This window comes from Rhinopithecus bieti, unplaced genomic scaffold (genome assembly GCF_001698545.2).
Source record: "Rhinopithecus bieti isolate Rb0 unplaced genomic scaffold, ASM169854v2 scaffold_39273, whole genome shotgun sequence".
In the NCBI taxonomy this organism is placed as follows: domain Eukaryota; kingdom Metazoa; phylum Chordata; class Mammalia; order Primates; family Cercopithecidae; genus Rhinopithecus; species Rhinopithecus bieti.
In genome coordinates, this window is record NW_016816078.1 from 361,415 (window position 1) to 379,004 (window position 17,590).

Genomic DNA, 17,590 nt, shown 5'->3' on the forward strand with positions numbered 1-17,590 from the left:
AACAAAATGTGCAAACATGAAAACAAAATGTGTCCCTTCCTGTATAATTCTTATCATTTCTTTTTCTTATTTTATCCCCTTGACTAGGAATCAAAGAACGCTGTTGAAGAGTAAGAGTAATAGCATTCATGTGTGTCTTGTACCTGATTTAAGCCTTAAACTAAGGTTTTCACCATTCAATATTTGTTGTATGTTTTTTATCGATCACCTCCATACTTAAGAAAGTTATCTATTCCTGGTTCTGAAGAGGTTTTTTGTTGTTGTTGTTGTTTTTGGTTTTTTGTTTTTTTAAATCATTACTGGGCATTGAATCTTCCCTACTGGTTTTTAACACTACTAAGAAAATTAATGGATTAGAAAAAAGAAGACTTAATGCTATTCATTTATCCTTTCATTCTTAGGTTAAACCACACTTGGTTATGTATGTGTGTGTTTTAAAAACACACTGTCAAATTTGACTTGATAAAATGTCTTATTTTGGAGGTTTTTTTTTTTTTTCTTAGACGAGTCTCACTCTGTTGCCCAGGCTGGAGTGCAATGGCGCGATCTCAGCTCACTGCAACCTCTTTCTTCCAGGTTTAAGCAATTCTCCTGCCTCAGCCTCCCGAGTAGCTGGGACTACAGGCACATGCCACCATGCCCAGCTAATTTTTTCTATTTTTAGTAGAGATGCGGTTTCACTGTGTTAGCCAGGATGGTCTCGATCTCCTGACCTCGTGATCCGCCTGCCTCGGCCTCCCAAAGTGTTGGGATTACAGGCGTGAGCCACCACATCCAGCCTCAGATTTTTATGCACTTGTTTACAAATCAGTTTTTTAAACCAGTATTAGGTCAAGATCATGCTAGCCTTGTAAAATGAGGGGAATAGATTCCTATTTTTTTCCTGCAAAACTTTATAATGTTTGGTAAAACTTACTACTAAAACTATCTGTGAAGGGTGCCTTTAAAAGTTTGATAGACATAACATAAAATTTACTATATTAGCTATTTTGAAGTGTCCACTTCAGTGGCATGAAGTGCATTAGCAATGCTGTGCAGCCATCATCACTATTATTATCAATTTCTAGAATGTTCTCATTATCCAAAACTGAATCTGTAGCCATTAAACAATAATTATCCACTCCCTGCCTACTCCACCCTTGGTAACTCAACTATACTTTGTCTCTGTGACTTTGTCTATTCTAAGTTCTTATAAGTGTAGTCATATGATATTTGTCCTTTTGTTTCTGGCTTATTTCACTCAACATGATGTTTTCAAAGTTCATCCACAGTGTTACATGTATCAGAATCTCCTTCCTTTTTAAGGGTGAATAATATTCCACCATATGGATAGACCACATTTTGTTTATGATGCATCCACTGATGAACACTCGGGCTTCTGCCTTTTGGCTGTTGTGAACTATGCTGCTATAAATGTGGATGTACAAATAACTGTTTTGAGATCCTGCTTTCAATTTGTTTTTGATATATACCCAGAAGGGGAATTCTTGGATCATATAGTAATTCTATTTTTCATTTTTTGATGAACTGTCACACTGTCTTCTATTGTGGCTATAGTATCTTACATTCCCAACACTACACGAGGACACAGGGGCTCCAACTTTCCACATCCTTACCAACACTTGTTATTTTCTGTGGTGTTTGTTTTTGTTTGTTTTGTTTTGTTTTTAATAGTAGCAATCATAATGGGTGTGAGGTGCTGAGGTGCTATCTCATTGTGGGTTTGATTTGCATTTTCCTAATGATTAGTAATTTTCCTAATGATTAGTAATGTTAACCATCTTTTCATGTACCTATTTATATCATCTTTTATATCCTCTTTTTTGAAGAAATGTTTATTCAAGTTCTTTGCTCACTTTGAAATCGGGTTTTTTTTTGTTGTTGACTTGCAGGAGTTCTTTATATATTCTGAAGATTAACCCGTTATTTGCAAATATTTTCTCCGATTCCATAGATTGCTTTTCACTCTGTTGACTACATCCTTTGATGCACTGAAGTCTTTAATGTGTATATAGTTCAATTTATCTATTTCTACCCTAATTGCCTCTCTGTGGCTTTCATGAGCCATGCCCACCTCTTTTTCTTGCCCACCTTGCATGTTATGTGAGACAGAGAGGAGGATCAATCCTTCAGGTATGAACCAGCCAGACTGGAACAAATAATGTCCAGTCTGCTCCCTGCAGCTTGAGGAAGGGAACCGGGAACTGGGTTGCCATCACATGCCACAAAACTTTCCTGCGGACTTGAAGATAGCTTTTCCTCGATCAGGCATTTGCTGTATTTGCTGGTTGCTGTATGCATTTGGTGGTTGTTCAGAGTACCTGCAATGTCACTGCAGACAGCTTCTGCCTGGTTTTAGTGGTTCATGTGGTGGATGAGAGCTTAGAGTTTCCTCGTCTGTCATTTTGCTACCATTCCCATGTGCAGGTGCCTTTTTAGTGGCTGGTGAGAGGAATACTTTTGATTGCCTATTTGACTTTCTTAAATTGTTACTTTTTAAAATTTTCTTTTTTTGTTGATACATAATTTATTTTTTTTTTCTTTTGAGACAGAGTTTTGCTCTTGTTGCCCAGGTTGGAGTGCAATGGCACAATCTTAGCTCACTGCAATCTCTGCCTCCCGGGTTCAAGTGATTCTTCTGCCTCAGCCTCCCAAGTAGCTGGGATCACAGGCATGCACCACCATGCCTGGCTAACTTTGTATCTTTAGTAGAGACAGCATTTCACTGTGTTGGTCAGGCTGGTCTCCAGTTCCTGACCCCAAGTGATCTGTCCACTTTGGCCTCCCAAAGTGTTGGGATTACAGGCATGAGCCACTGCACCCAGCTGATGTACATATTTTACCTATTTAATATTTTTAGTGGTTGAACTTTAGATTTTCTGTTTCTTGAATCCATTTTGGTAACATTTTCTAAAATTATCCATCTTACCTGTTTTCAAATTTATTGGTATTAAATTGTTCATCATGCTCTCTTATGATTTTAAAATATCCTTACTATAGCTGCAGTGACAGCTCCAATTTCATTCTTAGTATTTCTCATGGAACCCTCTCGCTTCCTTTCTTTTTCAACATTGTCAGGATTTTTACTATTTATAAGTTTTTTCCCCGCCAAAGACCTCAGTTTTTTTGCGATTGCTGAGCCTCTTTTTTGCCCTGCTGCCATTTTGCTCACATTTAGTATTGTCTCTTTTATTTCTTTCCTCCTATGTCCTTCAGGAGTACTTTACTGCCATCCATTTATTTTCAAGCACCAACATTTAAGAAAAATTGATTAAAAAGTAAAATGAGATCATTTCATCCAACTACTTTTTTCTCTTGCTCCAAACTGGGGAAGTTTGTGGAACACCAGGTTCTGTGGTATACAGTCTGGGAACCACGACAGTTAGTGGCTGTGAAAATGAAAAAGAGTTTTCCACTTGTTGGGCCCAGGATAAGTTTCTGCCTCTTACCAAGGAAGATTCTGAACTGAAAATCAGGGGCTGGGGATGGGATTCTGGGTCTTTTGTTAATTCACCTAGAAACTCAGTTTCCTGCTGTCTAAAGGCAGATTTCCACAGGTGATGTCAGAATTCGTTTTGGGCTGAACCAGTTTGCTTAGGCTACCATAACAAAATGCCTCAGGGTGGGTGACTTCAACAGCAGACATTTATTTTGTCACCGTTCGGAGGGCAGGAAGTCCAAGACCAAGGTGTCACGGGGTTAGTTTCTCCTGAGGCTTCCTGAGAGACCCCTCAGGTTGCAGATGGCCACCTTCTCCCTGTGTCCTCACTTGGACTCTTCTCTGTGCAAATGTATCTTTGGTGTTTGTCTTCCTTTCTTTCTTTTTTTTTTTTTTGAGATGGAGTTTTGCTCTGTTGCACAGGCTGGAGTGCAGTGGTGGGATCGTGGCTCACCGCAACCTCCGCCTCTCATGTAGGGATTCTCCTGTCTCAGCCTCCGGAGTAGCTGGGACTGCAGGCGCCCACAACCATGCCCAACTAATTTTGTATTTTTAGTAGAGACAGGGTTTCACCATGTTGACACACTGGTCCCACACTCCTGACCTCAAGTGATCTGCTAGCCTTGGCCTCCCAAAGTGCTGGGATTATAGGCATGAGCCACCACGCCTGGCCTCCTCCTCTTCATATAAGGACACCAGTCATATTGGATTAGGGCCTTGCCCTTATGACCTCATGTTACCTTATTTACGTCATTAAGGGCCCTAGCTCCAGCTACAATCATGTTCTAAGGACTGGGAAGGCTTCAATGTATGAATTCTGGGGAGACAAAATTCAGCCCATAACATGAGCTCGGCCACTTTAGGTCACTTTAGGTTCAACACTGACTGCCTAATGTGCAATAACAAAAAGGAACACAAGTTCAGCATGCTCCAAAGACACAAGAAAAATCTCTCCTACAGTCATAACCCAAAGCATGAATTAAGTCGGTCAATAAGCAAAGACAGCCTAAAACCAAGGGCAGCTTCCCATTAGGAGGTTGAGCTTTGAAGTTTCTTTTATGTCCATTAACCTTTCTGATCCTCAGAGCTGCAAGGCAGCTGTGACACACTTGAGCATTCACCCCTAAGCATGGGAGTGTTTGCGAGGGGCTTTGTGAATTCGTACAGCAAAATAGTCTTCAAAGTTTCCTGCCACAACCAAAATGCTTGGAGCAGCATATGCATGGCTGGTTTCAGTTCTCAAACCAACCACATTTCTAATGGATATAAAATGTTGCCTTGTCTACAATATTTCTTATTCTGAATTGAATAGACAGCTGACTTCTGTGTTCTAGGTTTTTACTATTATTTTTTTGTCTGCTTTTAATATACTTTTAAACTTTTTTTTTTTTCAAGATGGAGTTTTGCTCTTATTGCCCTGGCTGGAGAGCAGTGGTGCAATCTCAGCTCACTGCAACCTCTGCCTCACAGGTTCAAGCAATTCTCCTGTCTCAGCCTCCTGAGTAGCTGAGACTGCAGGCACACACCATCAGGCCCGGCTAATTTTGTATTTTTAGTAGAGACGGGGGTTTCACCATGTCGGCCAGGCTGGTCTGAACTCCTGACCTCAGGTGATCAACCTGCCTGGGCCTCCCAAAGTGCTGAGATTACAGGCATGAGCCACCACACCCGGCCTATGCTTTTAAACCTTTACATCTCTGATACAATTCACATCCAGTGAGTTGAGTTCTGTTGGCATAAGTTTAACGACAGGGACCCAAAAGTTTAGGAAATTTCAAAGATAACCATCTAGGACCATTAGTTTGACCAATAAATGCAATAAAGGGAGTGCTTAGAAATTCATTTTCTGGGCAAACCTTTCCAAAGCTAATGGTGAAATACTGTTTTAGGAGCTAGCAGTTAATTTTAAACTATATATATATATATATATAGTTATATATATATATATCTTTTTTGAGACAGAGTCTCACTCTGTTGCACAGGCTGGAATGCAGTGGTGTGATCACAGCCCACTGTAGCACTGACCTCCCTGAGCTCAGGTGATCCTCCACCTTAGCCTCCCATGTAGCTGGAACTATAGGCTTGCACCAGCATACCCACTAATTATTGTAATTTTTTTGTATAGACGAGATTTTACCATGTTGCCCAGGCTGGACTTGAACTGCTGGGCTCAAACGACCCACCTGCCTTGGCCTCCTAAAGTGCTGAGATTACAGGCATGGGCCACTGCGCCTGGCTGTATATACATATTTAAAAGCCTAAACATATCAGATGTTGACATTACCAAATTCTACCAGTTTTAGTTCTCATTCATTTATATCCTGGTAGAGTTCATCTGTTTTGAGAACAACTCAAAGGAAAATAATTCTTCATATTGTCTGAATTGTGTCTTCGAAATCTACAAACATTTTCTGATTGGTTGCTGAGCTCCTGGGTGTGGAAACCTGGGTGGGGATAAAATGAGGCTGTCCTTGGAGGAGAGGGGCTGGAAAGGGGCAGTCCCCATCCTCACCGTCCTCTCTGCCACTTGCCACAACTTCTGCAGACGGCCTTCCCTCTCTGCGACTGGTTCCTTATTGAGGCAATGGAAATGTGGACTGTGGTGACTCTGATCAAGCCTCATGTATCTATTGAATCAGGAAGCCTGAAGGCCTGAGGCCTCCCGAGTGGCCCCATGGGAGCATCGTGCATTTTTCTGGTCAGTCGTTAGGGGAAACGATGAATGAGCCAGGCCAGCATGAGAAGGCCTGCATGCTATCGGATCTTTTTCCTGAAAACATTGACATGGGGACATGTTCAAACCAAATTTTCTTTATAAGTTATAAGGAAATCATGCGGAGGCTAAACTTTTTTTTTTTTTTTTTTTGGCAGTGCTGTTGAGAATATTACATTATGTTCCCACAATAGCATAAATGTATGTCTTATCACTTGAATGGAGCCCAGACAATAAAAGGGCGCCTGAGAGTGGAAATACGCCTATGAGAAAGGCCAAGCCAGCCTTTCGTGATAACAGCAGCAGGGAGGGAAGAGTGCACAGAGCTGACCACAGCACAAATGTCACAGACCCTTGAGGACCGTGCCGGGGCGCAGAGCCCCACCCAAGGGCTAACATCCTCACCCCAGCCGAGTTCCTTCAGGCCCCAGGGTCTTCGTTTCGTGACTTGTAAAATGGGAATTATATGTCATGGGAGTGTTGGGGGGAAAATGCAATCATTAGCAAATGCTTTCAAATATAATATGTTACCAATATCAGGTAAAGGTAACATTTTATTTCCTAGGGCCAGGAATTTCATTTTTGTTTTCCTGTTTATTTTTTTCCATATTCAACCACCCACAAATGTGCTCTCTCAAAAAGAAAAAAAAAAAACAACCAACAACAACCCCATTTCTCCTTCTGGTTGAATGATTCATCAAGAATCTTGGCCCAAGTACAATACAGTTTCAGGGAAAAAAGACTCCAGGGAATGAATAGGGAACGTAATCATGACCTTTCCGATAACCCCGTTATTAGGCAATGCGGCGCAGATGAAATTCTCCAGGGAGCAAGTGAGTGAGGCGTGGCTTACATTTTGTATGCTGAGCCCTGCTTGGTGACTTCACACCTCCAGCCCCTGTTCTATGCCAGCAAGGTGGGGCAGCTGGGGTGGTGGGTGAGCTGAGGGTCACCTCAGAGCTGAGGTCAAAAGAAATTCTTACAAGTAAAATAATCACTAACAATTTTTATGTTTGTAGATACGGAGTTGTTGGTCTTGAGATACAGACCACGCAGGAACAAAAGGCTTGCGGGAGGACGGTGGTGCTAGGATGCTGCAGTCCCAGGGGAAGAGCTGTGGTTTTAGTGCCTACCTTCCTTTCACTCCTCTGGCCAAAAAAAACTAATAATAATAAAGAAAGGAAAAGAAAAGAAACTTCTCAGAGAGGTGCCTAGTGGCTAAAAAAAGACTCCTGGTTCTCCACCCCCGTGACTTTATGGCATCTCCAAAACAAGACTGTAAGATACAGAAATAATATGAAGGTACTGAAAAATGATTCTTTTTTTTTTTCCTTTTTAGAGATGGGGTCTTGCGCTGTCGCCTAGGCTGGAGTACAGTGGTGGGATCATAGCTCACCGCAGCCTAGAACTTCTGGGCTCAAGCCAAGCTCCCATGTAGCTAGGACAACAGGCATGGGCCACCATGCCTGGCTCAAATTCCTCTTAGATGCCCAGGGACCCCATCTTACACAGCAGCTGATATTCCAGTTTGAATAAATTTAATTGATTTCTTTGGAGTATTGTCTTTTCATAATTTAATTTAAACAAAATAACTTTTTCTTTCAATTTGATGCTTTAAAATGGTTTGATATATTCCTAGTTTTTCAATATTGCGATATTTTGAGAATGACATATTGTCCAGAGAAGCATTTGTTATAATGGAAATTAATGGGAGGAAAAAAAGTCTCCAAAAGACACAATGTGCTTTGTTGAAGGGATGATGAGGACACATCCATGGATATTGTCTATCTGCCATACTTAACAAGCCTATGTCTGCCACAGGGCATTTGCACTCTCTGTGTTTTCTCCTTTAACCAACATGTGGGATAAGCAAGGTAGAGATTATCACTCTGTTTTATATATGAAGTAAATGCATTCCACAGAAAGTAGGTGATTTCAGCTAGGCACAGTGGCTCATGCCTGTAATCCCAGCACTTTGGGAGGCTGAGGCAGGAGGATCACTTGAGGTTGGGAGTTTGAGACCAGCCTGGCAAACATGGTGAAACCTCATCTCTACTAAAAATACAAAAATTACCTAGGCATGGTGGCAGGTGCCAGCTACTGGGAAGGCTGAGGCAAGAGAATCACTTGAATCCAGGAGGTGGAGGTTGCAGTGAGTTGAGATCTCGCCACTGCACACTCCAGCCTGGTGACAGAACGAGACTCCATCTCAGAAAAAAAAAAAAAAAAAAAAAAGTATGTGATTTGCTTCTGGTTAGAGAATAAGCAAATGGCCAACCTGGACCTGGATGAGGCAGGAAATGCAATGCCCTGGACCGTGTGTTCTGTAGGTTTACAAGTGTATGTATGGACAGAAAAATAAACCTTCCTTTATTTGTACATAGTTGCAGCTACTGGATTGGAATTCAATTCACAAAGAGAAAAATACAAAAAAATCTATTTGTCTGTTAAAGGATAATGTTTAGCAGAGGGTGAGAAAGGCCAGAAGTATGTACGGACAGAAAAATAAACCCTCCTTTATTTGTACATAGCTGCAGCTACTGGATTGGAATTCAATTCACAAAAAGAAAAATAACAAGCCAATAAATACTTGCAAACTATGTGATCTTACATCCCAGAGAGTGTGGGCTGGAGAGCCTGGTACTGGAGACGCCCACTACACTGGGATCCAGTGGCCGGCGAGTGAGGGGACTCGTCTCACATGGGTGAAGGCTGCAGCACACACAATACCCAGATGTTACCAAGGGCACACGCAGATGGCATAATTGGTGAGAAATCAGAAACAGGACACACGTTACAGGAGGAAAGAAAAAGAGGCTGGGGCCTGTGGCCCAGCCCTGGAAGTCAGAGAACTCTGAAGGGCTTTGTGGGAACGAAGCCTTGGGGTTAAGCAGATAGACATTCACCTCCTGAAAACCCACGGGCGGGAGAGCCCAGCGGCAAAACAACCGGAGGAAGTGAGCAGCCGCCGAGCAAGCGTGACTCCACACAAGGATGCAGGAGCCACAGGAAGGAGCCGTCAGAGCCACCCAACCTGGAAACAGAGGCAGGCTCAGGCCCTGCACGGCACATGCTTTCCAAACTCCAAAAAGACTGCCTGTTGGTAGGCACCGTGGATATCAATCGTGTGCACAGTTCTGTCAGCTGGCCAGACGCCTTCAGGCCCAGTTCTGTTCTGCAGTCAGTGGAATTTTGATAATACACTTTTCCAAAAAAACAAAACAACAACCTCTGTTTCAGAACATAGGATGTTTTGAAGGTTATGTTCTTGGCATTTAGAAAACAGTAAACAGCCTCTTAGCTTTTGGACTGTAGCTAAAATCATAGTTTTTGTTTTTGGAAGTTAGTTTCCAGGCAAAAGATGAATTACTCTGTGCCAGAGTAAAAAATTACTTTTGATTGCCATGCTTTTAAAATATATGAAAGGATGAGCATCAATCATGTAAGAGATGTTTGTAAAATGTCCATAGTTAACTATGAATGTAACTTGGACAAACACAGTATCTACTTGTCTATTAAAGGATAATGTTTAGCAGGGGGTGAGAAAAGCCAGAAGTTTAGGATTTAGAGACAAGCTGAAGTACTAAAAAAGGAGACTGAATAAGAAACATGGAAAGAGATGGAAGCAAAGAGAGAGAAAAAGAATGAGAGAATGGCAGAGAGAGAGAGAGAGAGAGAGAGAGAGAGAGAGGATGCACCTCTAAAGCCAGGTAAGGATCTTGGCCCCAGGTGCTGAAACTGGAGTGATTCACTGTTATGGGCTGAATTGTGTCTGGCCAAAATTCATATGTCGATGTCTTAACCCTCAGTAACTCAGGATGAGACTGTATTTGGAGATGGTGCCTTGAATAAGACAAGTTAAAATGATGCCACTGGGGCCGGGTGCAGTGGCTCACACCTGCAATCCCAGCATTTTGGGAGGCCAAAGCAGGAGGATCGCTTAGGCCCCAGAGTTTGAGACCATCCTGGGCAACACAGGGAAACCCCATCTCTACACACACACACACACACACACACACACACACACACACACAAAAGGCTGGGCGTGGTGGCATGTACCTGTAGTTCCAGCTTAAGCCAGAGAGGTTGAGGCTGCAGTGAGCCGTGATCGTGCTACTGCACTCCAGCCTGGGTGACACAGCGAGACACTGTCTCAAAAAAATAAATAAAAGCAAATAAAACTATGCCACTGGGTGAGCCCTAATCCAATCTGATTGGTATCCTTAGAGAAGAGAAAATTCGGACACACACGGAGACACCAGAGATGTGTGTGCACGGAGGAAAGGCCACGTGAGGTCGCAGGAAGAAGGCAGCCGTCTGCAAGCTCAGGAGAAACCAACGCTGCCGATACCCCCTCTTAGACCTCCAGCCTCCAGAACTGACAGACCATGCGTGTTGTTGAAGCCACCCAGTCTGTAGTATTTTGTGATGGCAGGCCAAGCAAACTAACACGTTTATCACAACCCTGTGGAGGAGGATGTGGGATTCACCCACAGTGGAGCCCTAGGCTTGTCCTGCCACACGTGACTCCACCACAGGGTGCGTAAGTTGTGGCACAGATGCTGCCCCTGGCTCCTCCGCATTCCCCAGGCCATCCTTGCTTCACACTCTTCCTCAACCCCCTTCTCCGGGGATCACCTGCAAGTCTCCTGGAGCCTGCGTGTGAGCATGGCGTGGATCCAGCCTCCTCCGGTCACAGCTCAGCTCCTACCACCTCTTCCTCCCCAGAATTGCACACGGCACCTGGTGCAACTCCATGAATGCCAGAGCGGGACATTACGGTCACACTGTGCTCACTTTGTGAAATAAAAGATGGAGTCCTTTTACGTCTTTAATGCCCTTCGAGCACATGAGCAGATGGAGTGATCATGAGATGTACCTGGGAGAGGGGATGAGAGGGACGGGGGCTTGGGCCCTAACGCCGGGCGCTGCCAGGGACTCTTGAAGTAGGACAAGGAGGCACTGGGGAGGGAGGGTCTAAGTGGGTGCCTGGAGAGCCTGCGTCCACAGGGGTGGCTTGGGGTGGCTTTGGGTGGACTGGGTTTTTCACATGAGCCAGGAAAGTCAAGTGGGGAGTCCAGTTAGAGTTCCCATTTCCTTGTGAACTGTGCTTCTGCTGACAGCAAGGAGCGGGAATGCCGAGGGTGACCACATGACGCTGCCAGGGCAGATGTTGGAGGCTGGGACACCAACCCAGGTGCCCCAGCTGCGTGGAAGAGGGTGTGAGCGTGGGGGGTGTGAGCATGACGCCGCCCTCCCTGGAAACCTGTTCATAGATCTGGACCACACAACAGTGTCTCTGTGCCCAGGTTCTTACCTAAGACCCATTTCTCGGACAGATACTTGACTGTTGCTTTCTTCTTTCCGCTGTAGGGCCCGATGACGATGCTGGCCTGGCGGGGGACTTGGCTGACCCGGCCTCCGCACAGGTGGACTAGTTCACAGAGCTTGGCCACTGGGGGGCTGCTGGCAGGCGAGACAAACATCACTGGCTGGTCGGCAAAGAGGGTTCCGCGGTACAGCCCTGCAGACAAGTGGCACTCCCTTCGGCACAGCTGTGGGGCAGACAGAGAGAGAATTACAGAGGTGGGACCACTTCAGTCTCCACAGCGTAGGTGAACTGTTGCGGTTTACTTCCTTTTTTGGGAAAAGAATAGACTGAATGTAAGGCTGCCATGCTCCTGTGAATTTCGAATTCTGAGAACCCAGAGAAGATGATGACATTAATGACATAAAACTGACATTTTCTGAAGTATCCATGAGTAAAACTCAAGGAAATAAATTAGAAAAAAAAAAAAAGTAGTGTAGGCCTTTGAATTATTACAAATCCTCAAACAAAATATTGGAAAGCAACTGTTACCAGAGCAGAGCAGAGCCGTAGCTAGGCTGAACTCCGGCTAAAGTAACTTGGTGACGTGTGCAAGTGACGGCAAGATTCTAATGCACTGCAAATGCCGGCTGTGCTGGAAGAGAGTCGTTCAATCCAGCGTGCTCCAGGCTCTTGGCCGAAAAGGACTTTTATAGAATCTAAGAAATGCTGTAAATCCAATACCCTGGTTTGGACGGGGAAAGGGACAGTGAGGCAATGCAGAAGAATTCCTCGAGCCGTTCCCAAAACACACTAGGTTTGCGGGAGAGAGGTGTCTCGAGGTTGTTTCAACGAGCTGTTGGGAAACATTTCAGAAACAGGGATGTGAAGCTGCTCTGCTTCTCCTTCTGGCAACGTGTGGTCATCTGGCTGACCCGGAGGCCTGCGGGAAGGCCCAGTTACTCTGAACACGCATTTTCCTAACTGTGGGTTGGTAAAGCCTTCTTTTTGAGTATAAACACCCTCTGAGAGATGCTGTGGGTTATGTGCCATCCACATTTTGTTTTGCATATTTTCCCTGCAATATCTGAAATGAATGGTTCACATAAATTAGAGATTTGAGGGGATGTATGTGGGGGGAGGGATGAAGGGGCGTTCTCAGAGGAGTATAACCTGGGGTGCAGTGAGGTTGGGGTCATCTTAGTCAGGGGCAGCAGACAAGGTTGACCTTGGAGGTAGGGGTAGGGTGGAGTTGGGGGAAGAGCAGCAAAGAGTAAGTTCCACAGCCCACATCGCTCACAAAATCAGAGAAACAGTGAACTATTTTTCTGCTAGGTTTTCATACTACTCTAATATTTAACAAAAGAGGATCCTACTGTGAAAATATAGCTCCAGCATCAATGGATTAGACCCAATACACTTAAATCTGCTCAAGGAATTTGCTTTTTCTCTTCCCTTGCGTTGAATTTTACAGCATAATATATACCGAGCCTCAGCAACTTTCATGTGACTTCCAGGAGACAGTGGCAGCAGGGGCAAATCATTCTTCCTGGATGGTGACTTTGTGAGTATTTTTAGCAGTACGTCCTGGGAGATAGGCTGTAAAAAGGGCTATTGATTTAATTTGCAGACAAAGAGACTGAGCTGATGCAAGACAAGAGATTTGCTTTGGCAAATTGTGAGTCACACTGCAAGAAAAAGCCATGGTCCCTAGAATCATGGGGCCAAGCTGCATGGAAACGGGATCAAGAAAGAATATCTTTCGTCTTAGAGTAGGACACACACACATTCAGAAAGTTCACTATGAAAGTATTTGGCCGGGCGTGGTGGCTCATGCCTGTAATCCCAGCACTTTGGGAGGCTGAGGTGGGCAGACCACAAGGTCAGGAGATCAAGATCATCCTGGCTAACACAGTGAAACTCTGTCTCTACTAAAAATACAAAAAATTAGCCAGGCGTGGGACCGGGTGTGGTGGCTCACGCCTGTAATCCCAGCACTTTGGGAGGCTGAGGTGGGTGCATCATGAGGTCAGGAGATCAAAATCATCCTGGCTAACACAGTGAAACCCCGTCTCTACTAAAAATACAAAAAATTAGCCGGGCATGGTGGTAAGCGCCTGTAGTCCCAGTTACTCAGGAAGCTGAGGCAGGAGAATGGTGTGAACCTGGGAGGTGGAGCTTGCAGTGAGCCGAGACCGTGCCACTGCACTCCAGCCTGGGCAACAAGAGCAAAACTCTATGTAAGAAAAAAAAGGCCAGGCGTGGTAGCTCACGCCTGTAATCCCAGCATAATCCCAGCACTTTGGGAGGCCGAGGTGAGTGGATCACTTGAGGTCAGGAGTTCGAGACTGGTCTGACCAACATGGAGAAAGCCCATCTCTACTAAAAATACAAAAACTAGCTGGGCATTTTGGTGGGCGCCTGTAATCCCAGCTACTCAGGAGGCTGAGGCAGGAGAATCACTTGAATCCAGGAGGCAGAGGTTGCAGTGAGCAGAGATGGTACCACTGTGCTCCAGCCAGGGTGACACAGTAGGACTCTGTCTCAAAAAATAAAATAAAATAGAGTATTTGATTGTTGAAGCAATACTATGGAAGGGTATAAAGTAAAAAGGGGCTTTTCCTGTTAGACACTGTTGTCTGTGTCTTCTTTGTTGGCAGAACAAAGACTTTTTCTGGGGGCACCAACCTCCACCTGGCCATGTGTTCAAGCCCAAGGAGAAGTCCCAGGATTGGTCCAAGCTAATCACAGTGATAACAATGCAAATGACTGAGCTAAGCATGGCACAGCTGGCCTCAATCCTGGCCAGTGCGACCTGAGAATCAGTCGCTGGTGGGATTCTGAGGGAGTTTTTCTCACTATTATAAACAGATGCATAAGCAGAAATACTTCTCTTTGCTCGACACTGTCATGTCTAATATTATGCCTGGATCACTGAAGCCCCCAGAGGCCATGGGACACGCTGAAAATGGCCCAGTGGGAAGGCGGAAAGCTCTGGGTCCTGAAGAACACTTCTAAGTTACTGACGGACCAAACTGAAATCATCCTTTATTTTGTTTTTATGTCAGAAAAAAAAACAAACCTAAATTCTTTAAGTGACTTTTTTGTTAAGTTTTTGTTTCTAGAAGCCCAAAGTATCCTAATAATAATAATTTTAAATAATCCACCTATTTTTGAAAATATCTTGTTCATCGTTGAGACTATGATCAGTTCTCACCCCGCCTCTCCCACCATTTACCAGAGTTAACAACTGTGAAGAGTTCTCTGTGTATTTTTTAAAATTCTGTAAAATGCACACACACACACACACACACACACACACACACAATTTGATATGGTTGTTCTTAACCAAAAAATGAGATCAAATCTCTATCTTACTGTATGGATAAGCAGTAAATAAACCTTTTTCTAATGCAGTAGAAAAGGAAGTCAACCTCTCGGATGTTGAGGATGTGATTTCAGTAGCTAGTTTCTTTGTGCCGTGACATTGCCTTCAGAATTCTGATCTTGGCCAATTTTCCTATCCAGCAAAGCACCATTTCCCCAGCACTGGTACTTTTTAAAAAAGTTAGTTGTGAATTACAAGCTGTAAACATTAGATGCAGCAGACGGTGTTCTCACTGTGTCACCACTGGCTCTCACCAGGGAGCCTACGTGTTACCTGGAGATCAAGGGGAAAAGCCTCAAAGGCACAGATTCTGAAGTCAACTTGCTGTTCATTATTTTCATTGATTTTTCAATCCCCTTGGTAATCGCAATTTACAGCAACGTGCTCTAAACTCTGATTTCAGCTGGGCTAAGTGGCTAACAGCTGTAATCCCAGCACTTTGGGAGGCTGAGGCAATTGGACTGCTTAAGTCCAGGAGTTTGAGACCAGCCTGGGCAACATAGGGAGACCTGTCTAGATAGATAGATAGATAGATAGATAGATAGATAGATAGATAGATAAGCAAGCCCACCATGGTGTCACATGCCTATAGTTCCTGCTACTTGGGAGGCTGAGGTGGGAGGATCACTTGAGCCTGGGAGGTTGAGGCTGCAGTGAACTGTGATTGTGACACCGCACTCCAGCCTGGGCGACAGAATGAGACCCTGTCTCAAAACAAAACAACTCCCCACCCCCAACAAAAAACCAATGATTCTAATTTCACTGCAAACCTTTACACACACACACACACGCACGCACGCACACACCCCAGAAACAGGAGTGCATGCAGGACATGTGGAGGGGACAGGCGTAAGTTGGGGAACGATAGCTGGGTGGCGTTGTGCTGTTTTATTTTTGTTGTTATCTCAATGAGAACATCAGAGATAACCAGGCTCATCTATTTATATATTGACCCAGGAGTTTCTAGCTAAAAACAGTTAAAAGATAATTTTTAAAACAATCATAACTTTTGGGAGGCTGAGGCAGGAGAATGGCGTGAACCCGGGAGGAGGAGGTTGCAGTGAGCCGAGATCGCGCCATTGCACTCCAGCCTGGGCGACAGAGCGAGAGTCTGTCTCAAAAAAACAAAAAACATAGCTTTCATACAGGCATAAAATAAACACAGTGTATTCATTTTACTTAACTCAGATGCTATAACTGGTTCAAAGGACAATCTGAAGAACACATTGATAGATGAGAAATACTAAAATAAACTTGCGAATGGACAAAAAAGTTGGCTTTCCTACAAGGTAGGGAGCATTCCCTCTACCAGACAGAATTCATTTCCTGCCCACAGACAGGCGCGTTTGCATCGCCAGCAGCTCTTTACAACTTACGAAGCTGTAAAACAGCTCCTAAGCAATGAAGGCTGCAAGCAGATAAGCTGGCAGGCTGTGAGCAGGCCTCAAATGGAGTTTTTCAATGAAGCACGAATGTTCCCCGACAGAACCCAAGATGTCTCTTTAAAAGAAATCATGAAAGAAAAGGGGATTAAGTGGAGCTTATGGGCTGCTCCAGGGTTAAGTGGCCTCCAAAATAAACAGGACTGCTCCATAGTCAGAGTGAATTTTGGGTGGGGTTTGAAAGAGTTCCTGCTTTCCTCTGCTAATGGCGACATAAAATGACCATTTCATACCCATGGATATACACTGATGTGAACATGTAAGTTGCGGAGGCAGTGGCAGAAGCCAGAGGACTTTCTCTGCCATGAGCTTCTCCTAGGAGCCCTGGGTTGCAGAGGGTGAGGACTGCCAGGCAAGTGTGTCAGTTAAGGCCGAAGGGACATTAGCTTTGCTTTAAAACACATTGCCTGTGCTTGCGTTCGTGTCTTCATCTGATTTAATGGGTTTTAGCTCAGACTCTCCAAATCTATTTACCTACAAGTCCTTTAAGGCAGACTGTGTTGTTGACAAAGCTAAGCAGAACAGAATGTCCCCGCGGCTTCTAGCTTCAAGGAATCCCAGCTATTTATCCATCACCAAGAAGGGAAGCCCCACGGGTGGTTGACGGTTCATTGACTCCAGACTAGGGTGTTGGATTTCAATTAGTGCATTTGCTTTTCCCTCTAGGTAGAGCTCACCCTTTAAAGTCACTTCTTGGCTCTCTAACAGTTTTAAGATGCACTTTCCCATCTCAACAACAATACAGGACGTGTCTTACAGGGCTGTAGTTCTCACTCACAGCGTTCTTCCTCTGAGCGGCCCAGGAAACACTGGCAGGCCTCACAGTCAAGGCACCTTAGATTTAAAGTATGGAGTACGCGAAACCTTCCTAACTGGTAAAGCACTCAGTAATGCAAATTCTGGGTGCAACTCAGTGGTTCTTAGTCTAGTCAGAGTTATGCAATCATCAGCACAATCTACTCACACCTGCCTCAAGGTATGACATAAATATTTCTGAATCCACAATGCAGACAATCTCATTAATAACTTTATTGAATCCTGTAGCCCAGCACTCGGGGTCCTCTAAAACCCCACCCCGCCTTCCCCTCCAATCACAGTGCCCACTGTCTCTTTTAAATAGACTCTGTCCTCATCAAGCCTGTTCTCTGTCCCCCAAATACGCCATAGCATTCCTTAATGCACGCCTTTTTTCCCCCAGTTCCCTACAATCTTATAATTAGTGGTGACACTAATCTATATGTGTTAAAACTCATAGAATTGTATACAAAACAGTCAATTGTACTTTGTACATACATTTAAA

The 17,590-nt window shown here is 44.3% G+C and overlaps 1 protein-coding gene and 1 long non-coding RNA gene across 3 annotated transcripts in view; one reads left to right on the forward strand and one right to left on the reverse strand.

The window, feature by feature from the left end:
• LOC108516720 (uncharacterized) overlaps window positions 1-17,590 on the forward strand; it is a 96,755-nt gene that overhangs the window by 78,941 nt on the left and 224 nt on the right. The window contains exons 3-5 of one of the 2 annotated variants that reach the window (XR_001881917.1): window positions 7,172-7,454; window positions 11,526-12,450; window positions 12,935-13,295. This is a non-coding gene — a long non-coding RNA (uncharacterized LOC108516720). Of the gene's footprint in view, window positions 1-7,171; window positions 7,455-11,525; window positions 13,296-17,590 lie in introns of those variants that run through there. The other variant, XR_001881916.1, reaches the window with a different exon arrangement.
• The window catches only part of MCPH1 (microcephalin 1), a 246,742-nt gene that overhangs the window by 10,014 nt on the left and 219,138 nt on the right, over window positions 1-17,590 (reverse strand). The window contains 1 exon segment of the mRNA XM_017854315.1: window positions 11,470-11,707. Coding sequence (XP_017709804.1) covers window positions 11,470-11,707 — 238 coding nt within the window.